We start from the raw sequence: 25,043 nt of genomic DNA, 5'->3' as shown, positions 1-25,043 counted from the left end.
CGTCAAATGCTTAAGTAAGCTAAAGATCTGAAGAAGTCCAAGATTCAGAAATCTGACCTAAATCTAAGACTTGGTCCTGCTGGTACTAGTACTGTTGGAATATAATATGCCTGTGTTCAGCACAGTCCTGGAGTCCAAATCCACTGTCTTGTTATTTTTATTAAAGAGTGTGCTGTTTAGTCCATATCTGAAAGGAAAACTTCCATTAAAAACCCACAAGAAATGGCACAGCAGTAGTACGTGCAGTTTAATTTTTTAGTCACTACTGAGGAAGGGCTTCAGTCCAGGCTGCGGGGGCCACTGACAGCTGGCAGGTCCAGCTTTGGTTGAAGACACTCATGGAAGAACTGTGCTACCAGACTTTAAAGGACTGTTCTTCTAAGAAGTGGTACCTGACATCTTTGCAAGTACAACCCTTCTGTTATTTAACTTGCTTCTGTGATCAAAAAAGTTATTTCTTCCTCTTATTTTCACAGTAAAGTAGATGTTAAGAAAGTAAGTGGTAAAACTTGGGATCTTAAATGCTCCTGCACTCCTCTTGTCTGGTTACAAATCGGTGTACCAGGTGAATTATGCACACTGGGAGTACTATCTGATGGCTCTATAAAAGTCTGTAACAACTCTCTTATAATGTAGCCTACAAACTAGTATCATAGTATCTAGCTCCTTCTCCTTTGATCCACCTGTCACACCCCTACATGCTCAGATGACTTTTAAAACTAGACTTTGAAGTCCTACCACATCCAAGGCAGCTCCGATTTCACTCTCATTCTTTGGTTTTGTGCCAGAGATTGTCCTTTCTATTCAGTCTATTTAGCTATGAGTACCCAGACTGCAGAAGCCTCCCAAAGTCCATGACAAGTGGCCTGTGGGAGATGCTCTGACTGCCCGTGTGGTGAACAACACATTTCACCTTCTTGCAAAAAGGCTAATCTTCAATTTTCTTCTCCACTTCTTAGGGTAGAAATCATTATTTTTCACAATTCAATTTTTTACTTGACTACCTTGATGTTGTCTTGCAGTGTTTCTCCATTACGAGCATGGATTTTTTTTCTGCTTTAGCCAGCACTTTTCTCCCCCTGCCAAAATACTTGTACAGGGCACAACTGAAGCAGAGGGGGCCAATCCAGAGCAGAGAAGGCTCTGTGGTTGAGAATTCATTTATTAAAAAGCAGCTTTATATTGACAGAGCAAATTCTTTCACTGTTGCAGACACCACTAAGCAGATTGCAGTGATTTATACTCTTACAGCAAATGACCTGCAAAGCAACCATACAGGGCATATTTTTTAAATCTTTCTTCATATTCCAATTAAAAAAAAAAAAAAAAAAAAAAAAGAAAATGCAAAGATATCTACTCTTCAATCACAATTTGCAGTTTTCATGAAAGGAAAGGCCTTTCTGCTGCTTGTACTGCACCAGCATCCTACTGAGCAGTATACTTACTGCTGCCTCAAGTTTCCATACAAGAGAGGAGAGTCTGCCAGCTGCTAGCAAAAGGCAAAGAGAGCAGTCTTTCCTTTTCCAGCTCAAATGAAGATATTACAACATTGTCAGACAGGCAAGAAAGTGACCCAAAGCATTGCTCCCAATCATGTTATCAAAGTTTGTTTCTGGCCTTAATAAGAACAGAATCTCCAGGAGTAATGACTTACACCCATGTGGCATACAGTCTTTCCTCCTCAGCTGTTGCAAACCAGCTTTCTCCATCCCCCTGATCAGCAGAGTCAGTGCTGACAAATGGCTTCAAAAAAGTACTTCTTATACAGCAGCTGGTGGGTAAAGACAGCAGAGATTGCTAAGCTCAAGAACAAGCAGTCTGAGGAGGTCAGACATGGCAGCAGAAGGACCTTCTATTTCTGTTTCAGCATGTTTCCACCTTTTTAGTTGCAATATAGTTTAATTCTGCATAAAGATTCTTCTCTGTCACTTTATGAACAGATGATACTCTCATTGCCAGGCAACAAGACCTCAAGAAAAAAAAAAAAATTAATGCTTTGCATCAGGCAATCTCTCTGCCATTTAACTTTTAGAGAGCTCACAACTTGGGAAGTTTTCATGTTATTTCAAAGACAAATTCAAAATATAGCGCAAAAAATGGCTTGATTTCAGGAAAACAGTAACACTAAACATGAAAAGGACAGAATATATTTCAGTTACTGATTTTATTGCAGATGTGGCATATTGAAAACAGGACTTATCTTTTTTATGATGCTGAATATAATGTTTGTGATTACCTTGTTAAGAAAGGAGATGAGAGAATATGGCAACAGATTAAATGATTCAAGTAGCCCAGTGAAACGGGGAGCATGGCACACACCATTAGAAATGGGACCTACTGGAGTAAACTGTGCTAACTTCCTGGGGCTCAGATCAGGAAAGATTTTAGGAAATACATTTATCTATAGCAAGTATCCTATCTTTGTTTTAGTTAAATACTGTTTTCCCTAACATCTTTCTGCATGCCTGCAAGGTTAAAAATAGATTAAACAGGCTTGAGTAAGGTTACAGTTATCCCTTCCTTTAACCTAATCAAGAGGTGATGATAAAACAGTAAAAGGTTGTGCACAGGACAGCGATGCAGATGTGTAATAGCACTGCAGCTCCACACTGCAATTGCAGCTGGCTGCAATGGCTTTATACAGTAATGAATATTGTACTTGGGAACCCTGCTGAGACTGAAGCATTTTAATGCTTTGGGAGTATGGATTTTGCTTACGGAATTCTAGCAACAGAGTTGATACAATTTTCTGTTACCTTACAGTATGAGTGCAGCATGGTATTAAAGGAGAGTTTTGTTAAAGCCTTTGATCATTTAACCAAACTTCAACTGAACAGTGGTGACTGCTTTAAAAATACAGGAATAAATGAAGATCTAAACAGCTGAGTGGAACATACACAGAGAATATGCAGGCCTGAGTAAAGACAGTAGTATTTATTATGGTGGTGTTATCTCTGTATAAACCACAGCAGCTTAAACATTTCTTAAAGTGTTCTAATCACTTCAGCTGATCGGAAGGGTTGTGTCTTGAATTCATCTACAGTACTGAAATTTTAAGGACTTTACTAGAAATGTCTATAATTTACAGTACCATAAGCAATTTAGTACAGCTGTACTAGTTCAGATCAAAGCTCCAGCTATACTAGTGCTATCTCCCCGCTACTGGGCACTGGGTGGTGCCTAAGTAAAGAAATGAAAATGGCATGAAAAACAGGACAGGTGCAGAATAAGTCACTCTTCCCCAGCTGCATGGTTTTGAGCTACTGGCTGTTACGGCTTCAGGAGTTCACTAACTATGGTGCATCTTCATCCCATGCAGAGTTATGTTATGCATTTGACATATAAAATTTTAGTGATTTTTTTTTCAGTCCAGTTGTGTCCATTTAAAAAAAACTACTTAAAAAGAAGTCTAAAACGCTCTCACTTGTAGCTTAGACACTCTCCCTAAGTATGTGTGCTTCATGTGCAACCTTGCTATCCTCAGCTAGCAAATTCAGTGTCCAGGCAAATTAAAAGGTTGCACACCAAAAACTTCTGCTGTTGACAAGTCTGGGAGAATCTTGCTTTCAGTAGGGAAAGTATCAATCTGCTAGCACTCAGTTCAACTTCTCTTATCTCTCAAGAACACATCATGCATTTGACTTTCACCAATAACTGTGACTCAACACTTTTTGTGAGATTTTGTTTCAGAGGCTCTATGTATGTGTTTGAATGCTGGTAGTTCTTGGAAGCTAGAAGTCTTTTCATAGGCCCTGCTTCTCCTCAAAGCTATTTCCATTTATTCTGGCTGTTGACAGGGATTACTAAACCTCAGAGACCCACTACATAATGTGTTATAATGCATTATGCTAACAAAGGCTATTGTCACGTCTATGCTAATCTGCTTTTTAGCATTTGTAGAAAGCTGCTTGTCTTTTGGGACGTTCATTGATAAATATAAGGGACAAAAGAGTATTCCAGTGAGCTATGAACAGGAGCACAGCATTTCTAGATTTAAGTGCAGTCTCCAGTTAGAGGAAATGGTGCCTGATGACAAAGACACTATATGTCTCTATGTCTCTTGAAAAGAAAGTAGAGAATTCAAAATGGACGCTTTTAAAAACAGGTTAGGTGTATACCAGCCTGGACTGAGACTGAAATAAAGGGTTTTACCACAGGGAAGGGTACCATTAACCTGCTAAAGGTTCTTCTGTGATGAAATGCAGTTCACACTTTTCTCCTGAAAAACAAATCTCAGCAGCTGTTTCCTATCATTTATTGTACTTACTACATCTGCAGAATTATGGTTGTCCAAGAGAGGTGTTTTACTGTAAAAATACTGTACTATGTATGTATCAAGGACTGCATCTTCACTAATTTAACACCTGCATTTATCAGGTCCTCCCAATTTCTCTTTACAGTTTGTAGTGCACAGTGAGGGCAGAGGAAACCTATTTTACACCTTATTAGACATCTCAGTTTTGAATTGCACCTCAGATGTTTGGGATAGCATCAGCTATGTTTATCACTTCTATTTATATGGAAGAGTATAAGCCATATAATTTTGCCTTTTGAAGAGTGCAATAAACACATCAAAAGCAGTCTGAGTTTTACATGGTCTGATCTGATTTGCCAAACATCTCCACAGGCTCCTTCTTTTTCAAACAGAACTATGGAAGTTCTGTTTCCTTTCAGAGCTCATACCCAAGATGAGCTGCAATCACAGGGTTTTTTCCTATGTTGAAAGGGTATCTTGTTATAACTTGCATCACTGTAAAAAATTGCACTTTATTCCTGTGCAACACTGCATTTTGCAAGATGTTGCAAAAGTTGAAAAAAAAAAAGTTGAATTTGTTAGTAATTTTTTTCAGACAACCTAAATACATACCTTCACTGACCTTGAAAATTTAACTCTCCACATGACTGCCTAATACTGGGACTTGTCACTCAAAAACTTACTGTAGCATCTTAATGTTAAAGGAAAATGAACTTCTGTATTTTCATGAAGAATAAAAGTAACAACCATTTTGAATTGTTAACTGCTTGTACTGAAAACTATAGAAATATTTATTAATTACACCCCTTTTCACACTACACTTGGGAGTGTGCTTCTGCATTGAATGTAACTGCAGCAGAATACCAATTCTTAACATCTCCTGAAGCACTCATTCAAATGGTGCTATCAAGTGCAGCCTATCAAGTGGTTGAACAACATGGAAAATGTTCAACAGAATTCTTATAAAGGAAGGCAATCCAGCCACTCATCAGTAAAGAATTTTGTGCTTTACTGTGGACCAAGAAATAAAAAAGTCTAGGTTTTATCATAAAGAAAGTATTCCCTGATGACAGGAAATCACATGTGAGTTTAACAAAAAAATATTCAAGTAAAGAAATTTGTTGCCTGTAAAGACTAAGATTTGGGGTTTTTTCCTAATTTTTTTTTAAGTGCCCTGATATAAACGATCATCAAGTTATTTGGAATTCATGGAGGAATTGCTGGGTGTGGTACAACACTAGAGGCCAGCATTGCTGGTTTGTTATAGAAGCTTGCTGCATACCACAACCTGGCCAGCACAGAATGGACCTGCAGAATCCATTCTTGTAGCTTTGCTGTAAATCATGGCAGAGAGTGGTCATTGCACAGACACCCTAGTTGGAGGGGTTTGTGGTATACAGCTTTTAACACACAAAACAAAAGATAAATTTGATCAGCCCAAACGGAGGCAGTGAAGGTTCCTGCAGATTTATGCTCTGGTGGGATAGAGTATGATGATCACAGAATCATCTGGGTTGGAAAGGACCTCTGAGATCATCAAGTCAAACCCTTGACCCACTTCTGCCATGGTTACCAGACCATGGCACTGAGTGCCACATTCAGTCTCTTAAAAACTTCCAGGGATGGAGAATCCACCACCTCCCTGGGCAGCCCATCCCAATGCCTGATCACCCTCTCCGTAAAGAATTTTTTCCTAATATGCAACCTAAACCTCCCCTGGCAGAGCTTAAGTCCATGCCCTTCTGTCTTACTGATGGCTACTTGGGAGAAGAGACTGACCCCCCCCCTGGCTACCCCCTCCTTTCAGGGAGTTGTAGAGGGTGATGAGGTCTCCCCTGAGCCTTCCCTTCTCCAGGCTGAACAGCCCCAGCACCCTCAGCCCTTCACACAGCACTTGCGCTTGAACAAGTTAACACATGATGTGCTCATGTGTCCTGTAATTCTGATGCAGACTGAAAATGGGTCCTTTCTTATGTCAGGTTTTCAAGACCAGACTGTCCTAAGCCCCAGGGAACCTGCCCTGACCCCACAGCTGACTCTGCTCTGAGCCAGAGACTGGACCTGATGAACTCCTGAGGCCCTTCCAACCTGAATAATTCCATGATACTGAAGCAAAAAGCCCTGGATCTGTGTGCAGTAAAAATGTCAGATTAGAGATGTATTTGAAAGTGGTTTCTCATAATGCTGATGGCTTGAATCACAAAGACGTTCTCTTATAGCAGTTATCCCTCAGGTATAGATTTCTGTGAACTTTGTGTAAGGCAAATGGTGGTGACAGCAGCCATAAAACCTGTCAAGCAGCAGGGACAGAAAAAGACACCAGAGCCTGCCTGCAGGAAAACTCCCTAACTTCACAGTTTCTCCTGAAATAACTGATTTCTACAGCACTAAGTCTGCCCCCTCCTCCCTCAGCTTTCCCAATAGTTCAGCGTGATGGAGCATAACATTCTTCAGAAATAAAGCTGCACAACACACAAACTTTTTGATAACATTAATATGATGCCACATCTCCTTTGCCCCCAGTTGCTGCTGAAAAAACTTAGTATTTTTCAGGCTGGGCTAGATCACCAAATTAAGGTAGGTATTATATCTCTCTGTTGAGCTATACTGATTTGTTTTTTCAAAGAGAAGCAGAGTACTTTACTGGGTACAGCCTCACTTTAAAAAGTGTGAATAAACCGAAGCTGGCAGATTCCTAGGCTCTCTTCGAAAACTGTTCACAACTTCTGAGTTTTCTGCAGCCCTTGCTGCTTCCTATCGTGATTTCAAAGTGTAAGCAGCAACATGCTGCAGTGACAATTTTTGTCTCTTCCTTTTCTGCTTGCTCCAGCCACTCATGCAGAATAGACCCTTTGTCTGAAACATGAACAATCATGAAGGAGACATCAGTCTCCACCTCACTGAAGCAAACAGAAATCCCTTGTTCTGGGATAAAGGCTCAGGGTGGTACCATGAATGGGACAAGGCGCTCATAGGGATTCTATAAAGTCAGCCTCTGGTGGTCCAGCACCTTCCTGAGCAGGCAAGAATGCTTCCACTCATGCCTGAAATAATCTTTACTCGAGCAAGAACCAAGCTTAAACTTGAAAAGGTTAAAAGCTTCTCAAGCGACTGTCTGCCAATATGTCATTTACCGATTTTAATTTTTGTGCCAGCAGCCAGAAGATAAAAAAACAATTTAGGAGTTCAGAGATGAGCAAAATCAAAGCAATGAAAACAAACTCACCCATTGGATGTGTGGTATTATTCTAAAAGCTGACCTTGTCATATAGTGTATGACAGTAAAGTCAAAAGAATGTGGATTTAGTCTTAGAAGTCAACGCTGTTTTTAAAAAAATGTAAATAACATAGATATGAATTGTGAAATCTCCTTCACAGAAAGAGGCCACTGATGAAATAAGATTGTGGAATGGAAGGGAAATATTTTCCTCTTTTTAAATTTCCTTTCTTTGTATGCTCATGAGAGGTAATGACACTGAATTCAGTCACCCAAGGAATTGCAGATACTGGCATTGTAGGCATCTGGGGTTATGTCCTCTGAGAAGGACCAGTTTCTTGCCATGACATTTCTTCCTGTGGATTTTACTGTCTCTCAGTCTATTATCCCATGACTCTAATGAAGCCCAGCTATAACCTTTGATATTAAAGCAATGTATAGAGCTAATGTAAAGACAACCCTTTAACAGACTGGAAAAAAAAAAAAAGAATGAAACATGAACACAAATCCAGTGGCCTCTGCAATGACTTAAACCTTTGGCTGCTTTTTGACATATGACACCGAGTGCCACAGGTCCATACAGTGGCAGCAAAACAGGGTTTCCATGAACATTTCCTTTCATCCATCTTCAAACTTGGGAAGAGACTCTACATGGGAGACTAAATAATACTCTACAGTTCGTCAGTCTGTACTGTTTCTTAAAGCCAAGTGCCAGCTATGCCTAAGCTCTTCTTCGTTATTAAAAGGCATTCTGAAAGCCAGACAGCAACTAATACCAAGAATGGAGGGATACATCACAGTGGTTACTCTGAGCCTGACGCTCTTCAGCACTAGACAGGGGAAATTAATTATTCTCACAAGCAGAAAAGGAGATATTCAGGGAAAGTCTTCTGTTGAGGAGAACTGTAAACACAACCATGGACAAGGAGAAACCACTGCTTTAATGTCAATGAACTGGAGAGCGTACTATAAAGTACAGTTGCTCTAAATTTAGTGGGAGTAGAATGAAGATAGACAGCATCAATTTACGATTTGCTTTTGTGTGATGCATTGAAAATTTTCAACTACTACTCAGACTCTACAGTTCCATAGTCACACTTCCTTAAAAAAAAAAAAGAAACAAAAAAGAAACAAAAAACCACGCAAAAATCATATAACCTTAGTCAGCTTCAGGAAAAAACAAATCCTTGCCCCAGTTAATGTAGAAACACAAACCACTTTATAAAGTTGTCTCTTGAGCAATCTGCCATTTATAAATTCTAGTGCACTGGCTGGTAACTGGTATGCTGGAACTGCTCCAAAATTCTAGCTCAAGTCTCTGTACATGTTTGTTAAACACAAACATCAAAAACCCACAAAACTGAAAAGCATTATTTCCATCAAAATTCCTGTTACCTTTCTGATACAGAATTCAATGTTTTGATTTTTACAGATGACTCAGTATGTGCAATGCTATAGTCTGAGCATATGAGCACTGATAAACTCATAGATGTCACTGTTTACATGAAATTAATCCTCATGATTAATACAGTTTTCCATGTTTCTTCTAGTAAGGTAGTAATGCTACAGTAGCCAAATCCTCAAGACAGAAGAGATTTATGAGGTTTATATCTGGCTGTCATTTCTCTTTTTCAGGAAAGATGTAGACAAATCTTTTGAAGCTGAGATGTGCAAGTGGGAAGATTTCATCATTGCATATAGGTCAGGCATAAAGCACAAAGAGGAACACCTAAAGTAAGGACCCCAGAAATTACCACTCAAGCTTTCTTCAGCTTGTGAACCAAGAACCACCACTAGCAGCCTGGAATATACATATGTATATAGAGCTATCAAAGCTGGAAAAGTTGTAATGAGTAGGTGATTTGCTGGGATACCAACCCACTCTCAATAGACAGAGATGAACTGTGGCAACAGTCACAAGGGAATAGAACAAGTATCCTTTGCTTTTTCTTGTTCCCCTTTCCAGCATCTGAAACACTTGAATCTGTGGGATGAGGCAACAGATAGTTAGATGAAGGTATTTTAAGTGAGAGTGAAGGAGGAATAATGGAGTAAAAGCTCTGATAGTCTCCTGCACTGTTTAGAATCTGGAAATCACTTTGCTCTATTCTAGGTTGATCTTTACCAAACTTGACCAAGTGTGTACATGGAAACCTCCACACTCTACTAAAATGCATGAAGGTGAGGACACAAGTTCCAGTATCCCGTTATTTCCTTAGAATTTGCCAGTCTAATATTGACTTCATACTAATAGTGATAACTGACCTCATTTTCTTTTGGAAAGGAGAAAAAAACAACCACATTTTTTGTGAAATTATGTTCACATATACACTGCTTGTGGCAAGTTCTATTTTAAAATACTTCTTTGTACACCCTGGGGCTAGTGAAGCTGCCTGAGGCATCTAAAAATAAAAGCTAATCTTCTGACAGGTACCAAATGTGATTTAGTGTTTCTCAGCCTTGAAATTAGACCCTTCAGGTGTTTGTTCTCCAAAGATGAATACAAAGCAAAGTGCATGATACTTCTGTAGTTATTACAACTCACTAAATATGTTCACAGTGGCTAAATGTCAGCCTGTGTGGGACTCCAGAAACCAACCAGCTGACAAAGCAAGATATGTTTACTATATGAAACTGCTGTGCAATTATGCTATGGACACTCCTTTTCTGCCTTCAAAAGATTTCATCAATGAAACAGGAACGTGTTTCCTCAGCATTTTTAAATATGCAAGCCTCAATCTTATTACCCTGAATATAAGTTAAGGATGCCTATTAGGATAGCAGTCAGTCTTGCTGCAAAGAAATTTTTAACTTCTGACCTTTACCAACAGTGGCTTTATGTCTCATTGTTTACCAGAACAGCGTAGCTGAAAACATCTAATACATCAGTCATGTCTTATGTAGGCTAGAGCTTTAGTCAGGATATTTTGTCACATGGAAAATGAACTTACAAGTTACTGCAGAAAGTGATACGAAATGGCATCTTCATTAAACTAGAGATGGAAAAATTGAGATTAAATGAGACTATTGGAATGAGACTCTTTGATGGCCTTTGTGGGAAAAATTAGACGCAGGACTGATGGCTGAGAAATAACAAAATTTTCTGAGTTCAACTGGAAATTAAACAACTACTGAGTGAAAAATGTTTGGTAGATGCATAGCATCAGAGTTGGAGTAAGTCAATAAACTAAATTATTTCAATAATATACTGAGCTGGCACGAATATTCTGTCTTCACTCACGTGGGCTCCAATTTTATCTTCCAGTGCCAGTATTTCACTGGCTGGTTAAGACTTGCTGATTAACAGGACAGGAGAGTCAGCAGATGGCATCCATTTGTCATTTGGCAGTTCCTAGTCTGGCATCACCAAATCCATAGCAGAGAACAAAAGCCTGGGCATCTGGATTTGTCTTTTAAACAAATATGGCTTCTCAGCATGAATGAAACACATCTGCTTTTCCATAGTGACTGGCTCTAGCTCTTACAGAATTAAAAAATAAGTAGAAAGCATCACCTACTGAGTCCTGTATTCTATACTTATCTCATATAAGGAATTTTTCCTGCTACACTGGCTTTCTTCCTCCTGATCAGGGCTTTCTTATCTCCTGGGTACTTTATTATTAATTACAGAATATAAGCAAGCATTTGATGACTGGTGATTAGGCAAATGATGGGATGGCTTGCTGTAAACTGTCGTCATAAGGGATGGAGACTGTCCTCCTCCCCTCTTCTAGACCAAAACTGAACCATCCCATCACAGAGAGCCAGCAAAAGGAACCCTGTGACTCTGGAGCCCTCTCTGCTGTTTTAGGACTGTTATGGGATCCCCCTATTGAATCTTACAAGATCAGCAAAAGAGCCTATAGTCCCCAGCAGTCTGTCCCACTTTTCTGCCCACAGTTGGGGGAAATAGGAGATCAACAGATAAGCATGTTAAATGCTGCAACTTAAAGCTTCTGATTAATATAATATAATATAATATAATATACTCCCCCAACTTACATATAAATACACTCTGCATATATTATATACTTATCAAATACATATTTATAATTACATAGGCCATATATTAATACATACAATAAATATAACTGCCAATTGATGGTAGCTTATGCTGAGATGTGCTACAAGATGTAAGCACTAGAGAGCTGACACAGTGCCTGTGTGCTGCTCTGCCTAAGGGGCTGACAACTTCCAACTGATGAAAGAAACAGACAGTTGCCAATAGCAACTCCTTAAACTGCAGATGCTCATCAGCTGGGGCCCTTAGAAATCAATGTTTTTTTTAATTCCTATCAAGTGAATAATTCCAGATATGAATCTAAATATTACAATCTATTTATAAAGATACATTAAAAATACAATATAAAAATGAAATATAAAAAATAGAAAGTAATATTTAAATTATTAGAAACATTTTTAAGCTTTAATTGGTCTGTAAAATCTGACTGCAAAGCAGGTGACACTGTGACATGTATTGACATACACATTCTCAACTCTCAGGCCCAAACCTAGGAGCCAGTAAACAGACCAGCTGTTTGCTAAGTACATGAAATGTAAATTAATTCATGTAAAGTACATGAAATTTAAATCTAATGCAGGTTAGATGGCATTTAAATTTGTTTGCCACAATACAACTGATGCATAGCAATTTGTTCAGCTTAAGCAACTGAACCTTCACTTTAGTTGAAACTTCATGGAATTTTTTTTTTACTAAAAGGGAATTTACAGTTCTTACTAGCGTAAAAAGTACACCTGAAATTTGTAAGATTTGATTAAACTATATATAAATGTTAAAGCTTTCCCACCACTCTATCTTTCAATGTCCTTTTCAAATAGAAAGGAATGAAAAATCACAGGGCAAACTTGAGCACCAGATTTTGTATAAGTGGTGACCACGAATAAAAGATAGCATTCTATGCAGTTAGTTCATCCCTTTAGTCTGTTTATTCATGAAAAATGCTCCTATTTATCTCTAGCTACATGTCCATTTAAGAAACAAGAAAAACAGCACTGAAATTCCTTTTATAGTAGCTCTGGTGCTATTAAAGCTGGAAAGAGCTTTCAGCTGTTTCTAATAGAACACGTGTTAAAACAACTGAGGAGTAGTGTGCAGCTCTCTTACCATGCATTAACCTGGTGACTGATGTATGACTGTGGTGTGGTGTGCACAGTATGTCACCCTTGGCATTCTCAGCTCATCCTATTGCTAAGAGAAAACCTGTAATATATGGAGCACTCAATAATATGAAGATTCAACTGGGCATGTGTCTTGCTAGCACTTTAGTCACCTATGCAGCTAGCAGGAGGTGGTGCTTGGAAGTGTATCCCTGCAGCACTGTGGTCTGTCCCAGCTGGGGCTACTTGATCAATAGCGTAGTTCACTAACTACTGCTGTAAGATCTGATTGTTCCTTCCCTGGTATAAACAAACAAGTAAGTACAGACTATTCCAGGACATTTTCAGTGATGGTAAGCTAGGGAGCTTTCACAGTGGTCTCTGAGAAACTGCTTTCTCTGATCAGCATCTTGTATGCTCCTCATGCAGTGATCTTGTTTCAGCCACACAAAGCCAGTCCAATGGTACTGCAACTTTTACCCCACTGGTAGCAATTTAAAGGAGGGTGCTTGCAGCTCTTGTTAAGTAAGACATCATTTGCCTGCCAATTTTTATCTAAGACATGCACAGATGCCACCACTCCCAGTCCCCTCAGAGAGTTAAATGTCCCACTTTCCCTAGCACTGCTTGCAAAGTTGATGGCCTGCTTTCAACTCAAGGCATGCAACTTCACTGACTTGTGCTGGGTTTGCACACAGATGTGTGTGTGAGGGCATGGCCATGACCTCCACATGGAGTGAGCAGCAACAGAAGTCTGTGCCTTCCCAAAGGAGACCTCTGCTCATCACTTTCACATAGCAAGCACTAACATGAAATCAGCCTGGAAAGCACTGCAGCTTGGAGGCAGTTCATTGAATCATAGAATGGCTAGGGCTAGAAGGGACCTTAAAGATCTGGTTCTGACCCATCTGCACAGGCAGGGACACCTCCCACTGTACCAGGTTGCTCAAGGCCCCATCCAGCCTGGCCTTGAGCACTTCCAGGGAGGGGGCATCCACAATTTCCCTGGGCAACCTGTTCCCAAGCACCAATCATGTGGCTGCCAGCAGCTAACATTATCCAAGGAAAAGGGTCTTAGCTGACGGCAACTTGTGTGTCATTGTGGATGACATGTGGGAAATGGGGACAGAATATTAAAAAAAAAAAAAAAAAAAAAAAAAAGGAAGAAAAAGAATGGTAGTTTCTGAGTATCTGTACCCTTCAGGGTGCCTTAGAAAACTCATGAATTCTAAATGCTGCTGCCTGAGCTCAAAGACACTGCTGCTATTCTGAGAAAAACCCTTTCTGAAGAGCAGCCTATTTGCTATTACTCCTGCAGGGTAAGGCAAGGTTGCCTTGAACCACTGCTTGCACAGCCTGCCCCTCCATACACAGCTCAGGAATGCTCTCCCCTGACACAGCAAACCTTTGCTGCAATGGAGTAATGCAATAATGTAGCACCCAGGCATATTATTTTGGGGTTTCTGCACTCTACAGAGGCTAAGAGATCCCACAACCAAAGGGATGTGGACTATAAATGCAGCTGTTTTCTTTCCTGGGAGTCTGTTTCTTAAGACAGTTTACAACTGTGCAAAGACCACAGGCCCGACTTGTAGGGTCATTGGAACAAGTCTGTCATTGAATCAGAATGCTTAGTTCTTCAACAGCCCCATCCAGCAATGGCAGCAAGAAGGGTGTTCAAAGCAGTATCTGTGTGTATATGCAGAAAGAGGCATTTTTGTCCAAAATGCCTAATGACAATGAGGTAGCAAATAATGATAAGCACCATTATGCATGTTCTTTAAGCTGAGATTAAATTACCAAGAACACCTTATTTTCTAAAACCAGAACAAGTCCCGTAATTCTATGGGTGAAATACTTCAGCTGAGTTCCTCCCCTCTGCTACGTACATTCTATATTCAGTTGCATAGCCACAAAACAGGGCTGTTGGAAGGAGTTTCCACCTAGAGCCAAACTGACATCAATACAGATAATCACATCAGCCCTTTTACATATTGAGTCTAATGGCTCCTATTTACAGCCTTTAAATAAAACAGATTGTCTACATGTTTTTCACGAAGCAATTCCAATTAATTCCCATTTTTGTGAAGAAGCAGCTTTGATACCCACCTGATGCTTCAAAGCTCCAAAGACAGTACTTATGATCACACTTGGCAGAACACATTTGCATGCTGCCCAGTGAGCCCAGGAAGGCTTGAGAACAACTTTTCAGATCCTATGAAGATTTAAAAAAAACCCAACAAAGTTCTGTTTCTTAAGAGAACTATGCCTTTTTTCTACTCTGATGCAACACTACCCTGTCAACAATGGCAAAAGAGTGCTTCTGCTGTTTTAGTAGGTTTACAACACTTCTTGTGCAGGCCTGACTGGTCTGTGGAACAAGGCAAGACGATTTTTTCCAATTCCATGAAAAAATGTGTCCAGTGACTGGGAGGTCTCCCAGGGCCTTACACTAGGAGGATACTTTCCTACATGATTGCTGCTCATACTAGAAGTTTCACTTATTTTTTCAAGTGGTTAAGACTTCCTTTACCTTTCCATCTTCTGGAATCCTCCCATAGATCATCCCCTGGAGAACAGATTTGCATGATATCTAAGCATATGACTTCTTTTGATCTCTTGACCAGACTAAAAGCCCATTTTCCACTTTTCCCTCTGATCTCGAAGAACAAGATGTTAACAACAGAGACACTGCTAGTCTGACTGCCACTTGTTGCAGTAGAGCCCCTCCAGAAAAACACCACAATCACTGATGGCCATGGGAGCTCAGCTAGAGTGACTACCTGACCTGGCTGCAACAGGCAAATTTGAATTCCAGCTGCTTAGAACCTGTGGCACACGATAACTTGAATCACACCAATGTCTACTGAGCTCGTGTGCTGAACCATTTGCAGGCTCAGGCCCTCGAACCAAACTGAGCCTTACAGTTCATGTGTCTATTTTTCTGCTCTGTCTGTTGACAAGCAATCCTAAGAATCTGTCACTAGTAGGCAAAAATAGAAACAGGACAGGAAAAGCTATGGACCTCAAAAGTGTTTTTAGAATTTCAGTGAGGACAAATCTCTCATGATGAGCTTATAAAAGAACTGCCCTTGCAAGTAATCTAGAGAACTTCTTGAAAAAAAATATTGTGAAGTTACAAAACAAAAGCCTACTGCAGTAACTAAAAATTACAGAGTATGGTGATAGTAATGTAAGAAGCTCATGATCTATCAGAACTTGAGGAAGTTGAAAAATGCTCAGAAGTGCTGAGAAAATAGTCAGTTCAGAGAAAGATCTGAGATTGAAATAGTATTCCCACAACAATTTATAGCAGAAAGCTTTCCCTTTTATGCATCTCTAAAAACATGGACAGCCTTCAAGGGAGGCTCCAGCTGTAAAGCTGGCCTGGCACAGTACACAAGAGAAAACCTCAAGGTGTGTGATAGCAGATAACGTAAGAGCCACGGAAAGCCTCCAGACAATGGCCAGTTCAGTGGAGCCATAAGTCTGTAACCCCATTACATGCTGTAAGAAACTCAATTTAGAGCCAGAGCTGTTGGTCCCCAAGCACAAGTAAAGAGAGCTGAAGCTTAAGCCTAGGAAATTAATAGACAGGTGAGATACCACATTGGCTCATGCCTTTGAAGGTAGCCAGTTGTAGCTGGTTTTGGGAAAAGTACATGAAATAAAGAGCAGAAAAAACCCTCCAAATTCACTTATGGATTGATGGATTGAGTTCCTTCATTTTCAGCTATGACATGAGACATAGAGTACTGTATCCTACTTTCCCAGGTTATGAAAAGGGCGGAGGGTGGGGGGGATGATGATGGCTGCAGATACTTCAGGCTTGTATACTGTAGGATTTCCTTTGATATAAATTAGTTTCCCTTCGTGCACAGACTATGCGCACCTCAGTCAAAAGGCACCCCATTAAAATAAAGGAGAGATGGAAATGATGTCAGACTTCCATTACTCAACAGTAAATTTGTGGGGACAAGGGAGTCACGTAGCAGCAAGCTACCCCATTGCAATGTACACAGCACTGGGGCTAAAGAGAAAACTTGTCTGGGATATAAACAGATTAAATTTTAGGACTCTGAGCATTCCCAAACCAGTTGCAGCATTTCCCATTTACTTTTCCAGTATGAAGAAGGATTTTTTCTGGGAGAAACTTTCTAGGTTGTCCTTGGCTTTTGTCCTGCTGATGATGGTACTGAGGAGAGGAGCTGCCACGGTCCTGATGGCACCCCCAGCCCTGACCATCCTTCCCAGAGACTGTCCCCCCCCACAGCCCAGGACCCCATTGCAGCCCCTCAGGGTTGTCCCCAGCGATGCCACAGCAGGGTTGGTCTCCAGCTCCTCACAGCCCTGCCCTGCCTGGCTATGGGCCCCACTGAGCCAGGACCACCTCAGAGGTCCACATCCCAGCCTGACCTCTGCCTATCCCCTGGGAGGTGCCCAGTGACTGGAGCTGGGGCTGCCAGGCCCTGCCATGGCTGACCCTGGCAATCCTGGCACCCGGCACTGCCCTGACAGGAACCGGCCCAAAGCTTCTTAGGAAATGGTGCACAGCTCACAAATTTGCCCATGTTTTTCACAGCAGTACAGCAAGTCCTCCTCCAGTGGGAAGAGGATGGCTTTACCAGCTCCCAACACTAATGTAAATCCATCCTGTGTAGGAACAGAAGCTGCATTTACCCTGGTCATCTGCTCCATTATTCGCTATAATCCTCACCACTCGCATGACTTTTCCTCCACAAGTTCCTGTCTTTTGCTAGAAAGACTTGTCCAGAAACAGTTTTCTTGGGGCAGATGCACTGCATGTATGTGTGCAAGCTGGTCATTTTGCAGGCTCATCAAATTTCCCCTTGAATGTGAGCCCTTTGCAATGCTTTCCAGTGCAGAGGAGGCTTTAGAGCCTTTTGTCAGTGTCAGCCTCATCCCTGAGATTGCCTTTTTTAGTTCATTTTGAGAGTAAGCAAAACCACAATGCATGAAAGTACTGCAAGCATGTGCCATGTGAGGGGGAAGAAACAGCTATAGCAATTCAGACACATTTGAGCCCTTCCCACCAATCACTGTAAATGAAGGATGCCCAGGGACAGGCTGCCATCCCACTGCATATAAGACAAATGCAGTTTTTCATTTTCCTGACATGCTGGCTACCAAAAGTTTTGTTCATTTAAAGAAAAAGAGAAAAAAGGAAACCAGGTGCCTGATACCTCCTTGGACATGAAGAAAAGTAATGAGAATTAAATGTAATAACTCTAGCCCTTAAGTCTGAGCGAATAATAGCTCATTTTCTTAGTACTCCAGTACCAGAACCGTACTCTCTCCTCAAGATAAAAGCAACAGTGCTTCATAAGAAAAGACAACTCACCTTTCTTGAACTGCAAGTGCTTTGAACATTAGGTAGAGGAGATAATTTTCTGGTTTAGATGAAAGTGAGAGAGTTGAACAAAGGCTTCTTACCGTTAAGGACAACGCCATGCAAACAAAAGTGAATTTCTTGATATGTGTCGCTGTGACAGTGCTGTTGGTGTTCACCAATTTATTGCTGGGGTTATTCTAGGGTAAGAAAAAGAGATAACAAGCATTAGCTTGGCTCCAGACTACTGAGAGGCTGTCAGCACCGGGGTCATGTGTTGGACTGGACTGTCGGTTCTTGTGCATGTCTGTGTTTGCTTGTTTGCTTTTAACCTGGAGCTTTCTGAGTACTCTGTACCACCACAGAGTGTTTTCCACTTAAATTGACAGCAACTGCTCTGTGATGTCTGAGGGCTGAGCAATCTCTCTCATTTTCTAAGGGATATATCCTATTTAACAAATTCAGCTTTGAAAAAGATGGTAATTCTTTTTACCTTGAAGTCTATAGCATGTTTTCACAGGAAAAATAGTATTCCATTCCTTCTTACCACAGAGCAGTACTGAATCCATATGCCAATGCAAACACCACTACTGATCCAATTAGACAAGTAGGTAATATAAACAAGGCTCCTGGAACAGCTGGCTCTGTTAATGCAGTTTAATGAACAGAACATAATTAGGACTATTAAATGTTCCACCTTGAACACGGGCTCTGTACTCACATGGCAGGGAAGTTTTATTTAAAACAACAACAAAAGCTTTCTTCCAACTGTCTAATATAGTAAATGAAGCTGAAGATATAAAATTGCCCTTGGGGAAAACATAAACCAAAACTAAATGGTCTGTGAAAGGAGAGGATGGGATACCAAAAGCAGGGCACCACTAGGAGCCCTATAGCAACAGGATGTTAGGTCACCTACTGCACTTAACCTGGGGTTGTTTGAGATGTGGAAGTACGTGCTCACATTGATAACACCTTCACCATGAGTTGTAGTACAGCATTTATTTATCCTTGATATAACTCAGGTAAGAACAGCAGTATCTGTTCCAGTCAGCCCCTTTACTGAAATTACTTGTAAGAAAAATAGGATCTTATGCAAAGATGTCTTTGGAGTGGAACAACCCAACATGAACTCAGTGAAGGGTACACCATTTCACACACATTTGAGTAGTTGATGGGAGTTTGCACTTTATATCTTTTTGTGGTGATTAGTGCAGTGCTGTCACATGGACAGCCACGTGCTCCTGCCTAAGTATCTACTTGGAAGTTTGGATGCATGAAGATGCATGTAGGCAACCTAGACCATAAAGTGGGAAGCTACTCCCATGTCTGCCCTTTCTGGAAACAGATGATGTAAATTCTGTAAATTCTTTGTAAATTCTGTTCTTATTTCCCATATTTCTGAAGAAATACTATGTTACTGTTTGTATGTAAGTGAGGACAGGCCCTGCTTACATCACCCAGCAGTGTTCAAACGAACTCTACTGCATGGTTCAGCTTTCTAACAAGCCTAGAATAACAGAGGAAGGGAAGCACACTGAAATCCAGCCATCCACAAAGACTGCAAAGAAAAAAGGCTCTTGTTCATTCCTACCTCACTGCTGCTGATTCTGCCTTTGCTCTACTCTGCCCGCTGCTCTAACTCTTGACCACATACTTTTTATTCCTATCTCCTGAACACTATATGGTTTTTGGATCAAAACACAGTGCAGATTATGGAGCAAAAAGAGTATCCATTCCCATCTATTCATCAGATAAACAGTGTTCACAAGTCCTCTCACAGTTGGTGCTGTTGCTCTGAATCAGATGCCACAGACCATTAAAAATAAAGGCATTATCGCCATATAAACCAGTAAACAGATCACAGAACTAGGATATGTCTGTTTTCTTTCAGCAGATCAGTAGTAACTCTCAGTCTAGCTACCAGGCCATGCATGAGGTTGCTCTGGATAGAGTGGCATAAAATACTGAAGCAGGACTCCGCATCCCTCTTGCAAATTTGAACAGTTATAACTATTTTGCTATGAAGACAAGAATCTGACTTTTCTGGTAGAGCCACCGCAGAGGAGAATACTTTCTGGATCCCAAATCCCATCAGCCAGTGAAGGCGATGTAGTTAGTGTGCTTCTGATGGCCACCAGCATTGCCAGCTTCCTGAAAATTACAATGGAGGTTTTACATAGTCCAGAAATCAAAAGTGGTTGTCTGGGCTCTTCTGAGAAAGCCTTAGCTTAAGGAAACAAAGCTTTTGAAAGGCATGGTGACCACAAATGACATGTGACCAAGGGTAAAGCAATTCTCACAGCAGTCTAAAAAAAAACAGTGTGAGTTTCTGGTTTGGTATTTACTGTCTGAAAGAAACAGAGGAGGCATTCGCACACATGGTTGCCAGGAAGGGATATACTTTATACTGCTGCTACCTCACTTAGCACATTTAATGGCAAACTGCTCTTAAAATATGTAACTAAAATCCCTACTATATACTTCTGCAGCAACTAGATAAATCATAACGATTTGTGCCTTACCCTAGTTTTTCTTCCTCACATTTGTTCCACAAGAGCTCTATAAGAAGCTTCTAAACTGAAATAACCAGACAAATCATGGTATAATCATGCTATCACTAAAATTTGACAAAACTCTCACCAGTTAAATGAGACCTGGAATCTTAATTGCTTTTAATTTTTCTTGGCAATAGTGCATTTGATTGTAGCTCATAAAAGATGAGGTTAGCAGAGCCCCTGTGTTTCCTGTCCCAAACCATTGTTATCTTGTAGTTTATTGGTTTTGCATCTGCAGTTTCTTTCCAGCAGCATGACCTCTGAAAAAGTCTGTGTGTTGTATTTTATCTGACAAGTCAGTTTAGCTGTACACAGGCAGATTAGGAAGTTATGACTGATTTGCCTTTGTTCTGCCAAACTCTCCTCAGAAATAAGGTGGGTCGTATCAAATGGGTCTTGCTTCAGTTAAATACATTCCTGAGGAAGCAAGAAAAATTTTCATCCGTATTTGGAACCAGAAAGTTCAGTTACTAATTGGTAAATAAAGGCAAGGAGGAGTCTGGTATTTGAGTTAGAAAGTCATAGGACACAACTGTTCTTCACACAACAGATGGGCTAGTGCATAGCAGTTCTAAAACAGATCAAAAAAAGAATCTAAACAAAATTGATTTTGGTAATACATATTTACTCTGTGCTCAGTTCCAGGAGCAGTCCTTGCATTCATAGGTAATTACCTGTTTTGCCAACAAAAATCTTCATGGTCTTGGTCAGCTAAGTCAGTACTACTAAAATAATGTATGCTACCTGTTTTACTGGCAGTCAATAAAATAACCTTTGTTAAATATTAACATAAACAAATGAACACAAAACCATCTGAGAGATACTGGAGAATCTGGAGAAGAGACGTGAGCTTACTCACTCATTGCTGGACACTTCATTAGCAAAGTAGCTACATCACAGTTAATAAGCAAGGATATGTTTTAATCCTTAAAAATACAACATTTATCTATACAAAAGATAGCTTAATACCTTGCAACACAGACCTAAGGTTAAAATCATAAATAAATATCTTGAAGCCACCAAAACTCAATTTATTTTAACTAAGACTTTAAGAAAACCTTATCAGTAGGACAAGGAACAATAGGTATTAAAAGCAAAAGAAAGAGAAACAAAACAATAGATGGCCATTAATGCAGCCCTATTTAATCTTTGGTTGGTTTACTTTTTAAGCAATCTTTTACACTTGATTGTGGAGCCATGTGCTAACTTGCCTCATATTTGGCAGAAATTCCTCTGACATTACTGAAGCCATCCATTAATTAAGATGTTGTAACTGAGGGAAAGAGGAGGCCCATGGATGTGAAACCACACGAGAGGTATTTACTACACCCCTAACGTAGGCACTAACCTTGTCAAAAGCAGGGTATACTGCTCTGATCTCTGTCAGCCAGCCATAGGGCATGTGTCCCACAGGATAAGTTGCTGTCAGAATTGCCACTGCCTATGAAAAGAGACAAGGAAACACGATTTCAAATCTTAAAACAGGACAATTAAACTAACACAGGGTGCCATTTCCCATCAATACCACCACATGGATCTTGACACAGTGAGGTATTACGCAGGCAACTGGAAGCTCTTTGTTTCAGAAAACCAGCAGATGTGGCCATGATTCAGCCCAACATTTTAAGCTTAGGGAACCTTTTGTGCCATGAAGCTGTGTCATTACTTCACCATCACTCTGATTCTTTGGGAAGGTTGCTATCCTGAGCTGCTGTGTCCCCCATAGGGAGCTGAATACATTCCTCCAACATTGTTCCCCAGTGATTTTACCTGCAGGCACCCAAGCAGCAGAACACCTTACAGCTCACAGTAGCTTTTTGTCATATGTCATAATCTTATTCTATATGCATTTTACTTGGGTATTAATAAGTGAAACAGTTTTAACTGACCCCAAAACAGGGGCAGGAGGCACTCGGGAGACAAATACTCTCCTCACTTTGGTGGTAATCAATGAAAAATCAGACAAAAATAATATCAGATGACCATTTCATATAATGAAAAATAATATACTGCTTGCAATTTAAAACTAGGCCCTTTTGTACTTTCACAAGTACTGTCCGAATGGCACATGAAAGACATAAAACCATCCACTAGATAATCCTGTATGCAAGATTGTACTGAAATTTCTGAAGAAAATGTCCAAATACATGTATTTCATGTTGTTCATGTTGGAAGGGTGCTTAGGGAGCTCTTCTTGCATCTCCTGGGAAATTGACTGTCACCTACGTTTCCTAGTCCTTAAAGCCGAAGTGTCTATCTATACTGACAACTGCCTGCCTCAATTCCAGAAATCATAGTGTTTGAAAGCCTTTTGTTCGCAGATTCAAATCATTAAAATTCTCCTAAATTCAGATTAATTTTATATCTAGCAATACAGATTTTGTAATAACAATTCTAGCAATATAGTATGTGGTAATAAAAATCTTTCTTAACCACTGCTGCATCTGTTTTGCTCCCAAACTATTTCATTTGCTCTCTCGCCCCATTTTCCTGTTAGAAATGTAATTGCTGTCACTGCTTGGTTAAAGATCTATACAAACATAGAAGCATGTAATAAGCTTACTGTTTCTCCGTGTTGTTTAAAAAGACAGATGGAAAGCAGTCATATCTGTAGAGATGAAGAGCAGGGAAAGATTCTTCCCTGCTACCCTTGCAGCTTTAATAATGATCACTGGAACTTGAAAAAGTAATTGCTTCACAGAAAGCAAATCAGAATTTTAAGACAGTCACCATTAAATGACTGAAATTTTCAGCAGTGATTTTTCTTCCCCTATTTTTCCCCAGTTGGTAGGATTGCAAAATACATGCATGAAAGCTTTCCTAAATGACTAGAACAGAAGTATGTGACAGGAGAAAAAATCTGTCATCAAAGCCAAACCCAAAAAAGGTCACCATGCTGACAGTCCAAACAGAAGCAGTGGGAGTTCACCAATGCAAGCTGAGTTGCTGTCCTCATGGATGTGCTACACCTTAGGCCTTCACAGGGACATCCTGTCCACACTGAACATTGCTGACGTTATTTTTCAATAACACTATTTTCCAATAAAACTCTCATGTATACTGGTGCTCCAGACACTTATCTGTGTTGCCAGCACCTCCTTTTTCAGAGGCATTTATTTCAGAAATCAGAGAATGCTGAAATGTGACAACCACTGTTAATGTAAAAATGCCGGAAAACCACCAGTTATGATACGCATTTGGAGTCATCCTAAGAGCAACAAATTGTATTGGCTAGCCATGAAATGTGATGCATCTAAACTCAGAGGCACCAAGAAATGCAAAACTAATCTCTGCTCGAATACTCCTTTGCACCGAGACTGCTATTAATGCACAGACTGATCCTAGATTGACACATGTAAAAGTGTTAAATTTCCTAAATTCTGCCTCCACAGCTGTTTATTTGCAGTCACTGTAAACTCCTGAGCAAGTGAAATACACAGTTCTGCTTATGACAAATAGTGCTGAGAGAATGTGTGTTGGGAATCAGCTGTTTGAATTTTCCTTTCCATTTAGTATCTTACAGCTTTGTTTCTCCAACAGAAAAAACATGAGATATTTGTTAATAACTACATCTATATAGACATCCACCCACTGAAACTGGCAGCAAAGGTCCCTCTGACCTCTTAAGAGAATAGGTCAGCTCATGGTGAGCATTGGTGAAGGCTCTGCACTACAATCAAAAATCCATCTCCTGTCATCTGTTTGAAAGTACTGGAGTAATCTGAAATTCCTCAGAAGAAACAGGGTATATTTCATATCCCAACCAGGAGACAGATTTTTTAAATGTAATTCCTTACATCTCTATTCTATTCTGTGTGATGCACTTACAGTTAACAGTAGTTTCACACTGGCCTGAGCAGATATAAATACACATGATAGGAAAAAAGCAGAACATGGGACCCCTGACAGACTGTCCTATACCTCTGGGATCTGAATGCTTTAGAGCATATAGACCTATTTGTGGACCACGAAAACTTAGGATGTAGGAACTCTTCAGTGAAAAAATTCTACTGGTCTTGTTGAGAGTGAGGTTCTACTGGGCTTGGCAGGACAGCTTGTGGTAGGAGCCCATGCAGTCTCTGAGGATAAAGATAGCACTTAACAGACATGAGAAGAAAAAAACAGAGGCAGCTCTATGTAAGTGGTCACTTGCAGTAAAGGGGAGCACTGACTTTCTTACCTCTGTGGCTGCAGAACTGCCACCTAGGTCGCGGGAGACAAAAAGGTTGACAATGGGCCTACTTATTCGCTGAGTTGCCAAAATTAATGCCAAAGGCCACCAGAAACTCAGCATCTTCCTTATTGTAGCCTCTCCCTGCAACATACAGGAAAACAATTTAAAGAAAAGTGGTTTGGGAAAAACCATGCAGAACTGAACTAAAAGCACAGTGAAAGGATTTTTGCTTTTCCCACTGCTAGTTTGGTACATTCATTTCAATAGTTTTCAATATGAGGAACATAAAATATTTTTAGTCATGTTCACAGTACTAATTTTAAAGAATCTGTGTCATGGATCTAAATAAAACATGTACAATATATCTACCT

At 40.2% G+C, this 25,043-nt stretch overlaps 1 protein-coding gene and 1 long non-coding RNA gene across 2 annotated transcripts in view; one reads left to right on the top strand and one right to left on the bottom strand.

Annotated features, from left to right (window-relative positions):
* LOC139792818 (uncharacterized) overlaps positions 1-9,233 on the top strand; it is a 28,703-nt gene extending 19,470 nt beyond the window's left edge. Inside the window, exon 3 of the long non-coding RNA XR_011724404.1 lies at positions 9,108-9,233. This is a non-coding gene — a long non-coding RNA (uncharacterized lncRNA). The remainder of the gene's footprint in view (positions 1-9,107) is intronic.
* Positions 1-25,043, bottom strand: part of ANKH (ANKH inorganic pyrophosphate transport regulator) — a 99,256-nt gene that overhangs the window by 6,852 nt on the left and 67,361 nt on the right. Inside the window, exons 6-8 of the mRNA XM_071736649.1 lie at positions 24,679-24,813; positions 21,847-21,939; positions 18,045-18,140 (exon numbers count right to left, since the gene is read on the bottom strand). Of these exons, the coding sequence (XP_071592750.1) occupies positions 18,045-18,140; positions 21,847-21,939; positions 24,679-24,813 (324 nt within the window). The remainder of the gene's footprint in view (positions 1-18,044; positions 18,141-21,846; positions 21,940-24,678; positions 24,814-25,043) is intronic.

The sequence above is a fragment of the Heliangelus exortis genome, chromosome 2, assembly GCF_036169615.1.
Source record: "Heliangelus exortis chromosome 2, bHelExo1.hap1, whole genome shotgun sequence".
Classification (NCBI taxonomy): domain Eukaryota; kingdom Metazoa; phylum Chordata; class Aves; order Apodiformes; family Trochilidae; genus Heliangelus; species Heliangelus exortis.
The sequence above is the reverse complement of the archived record's forward strand: the minus strand, read 5'-3'. Positions and strand labels throughout refer to the sequence as shown.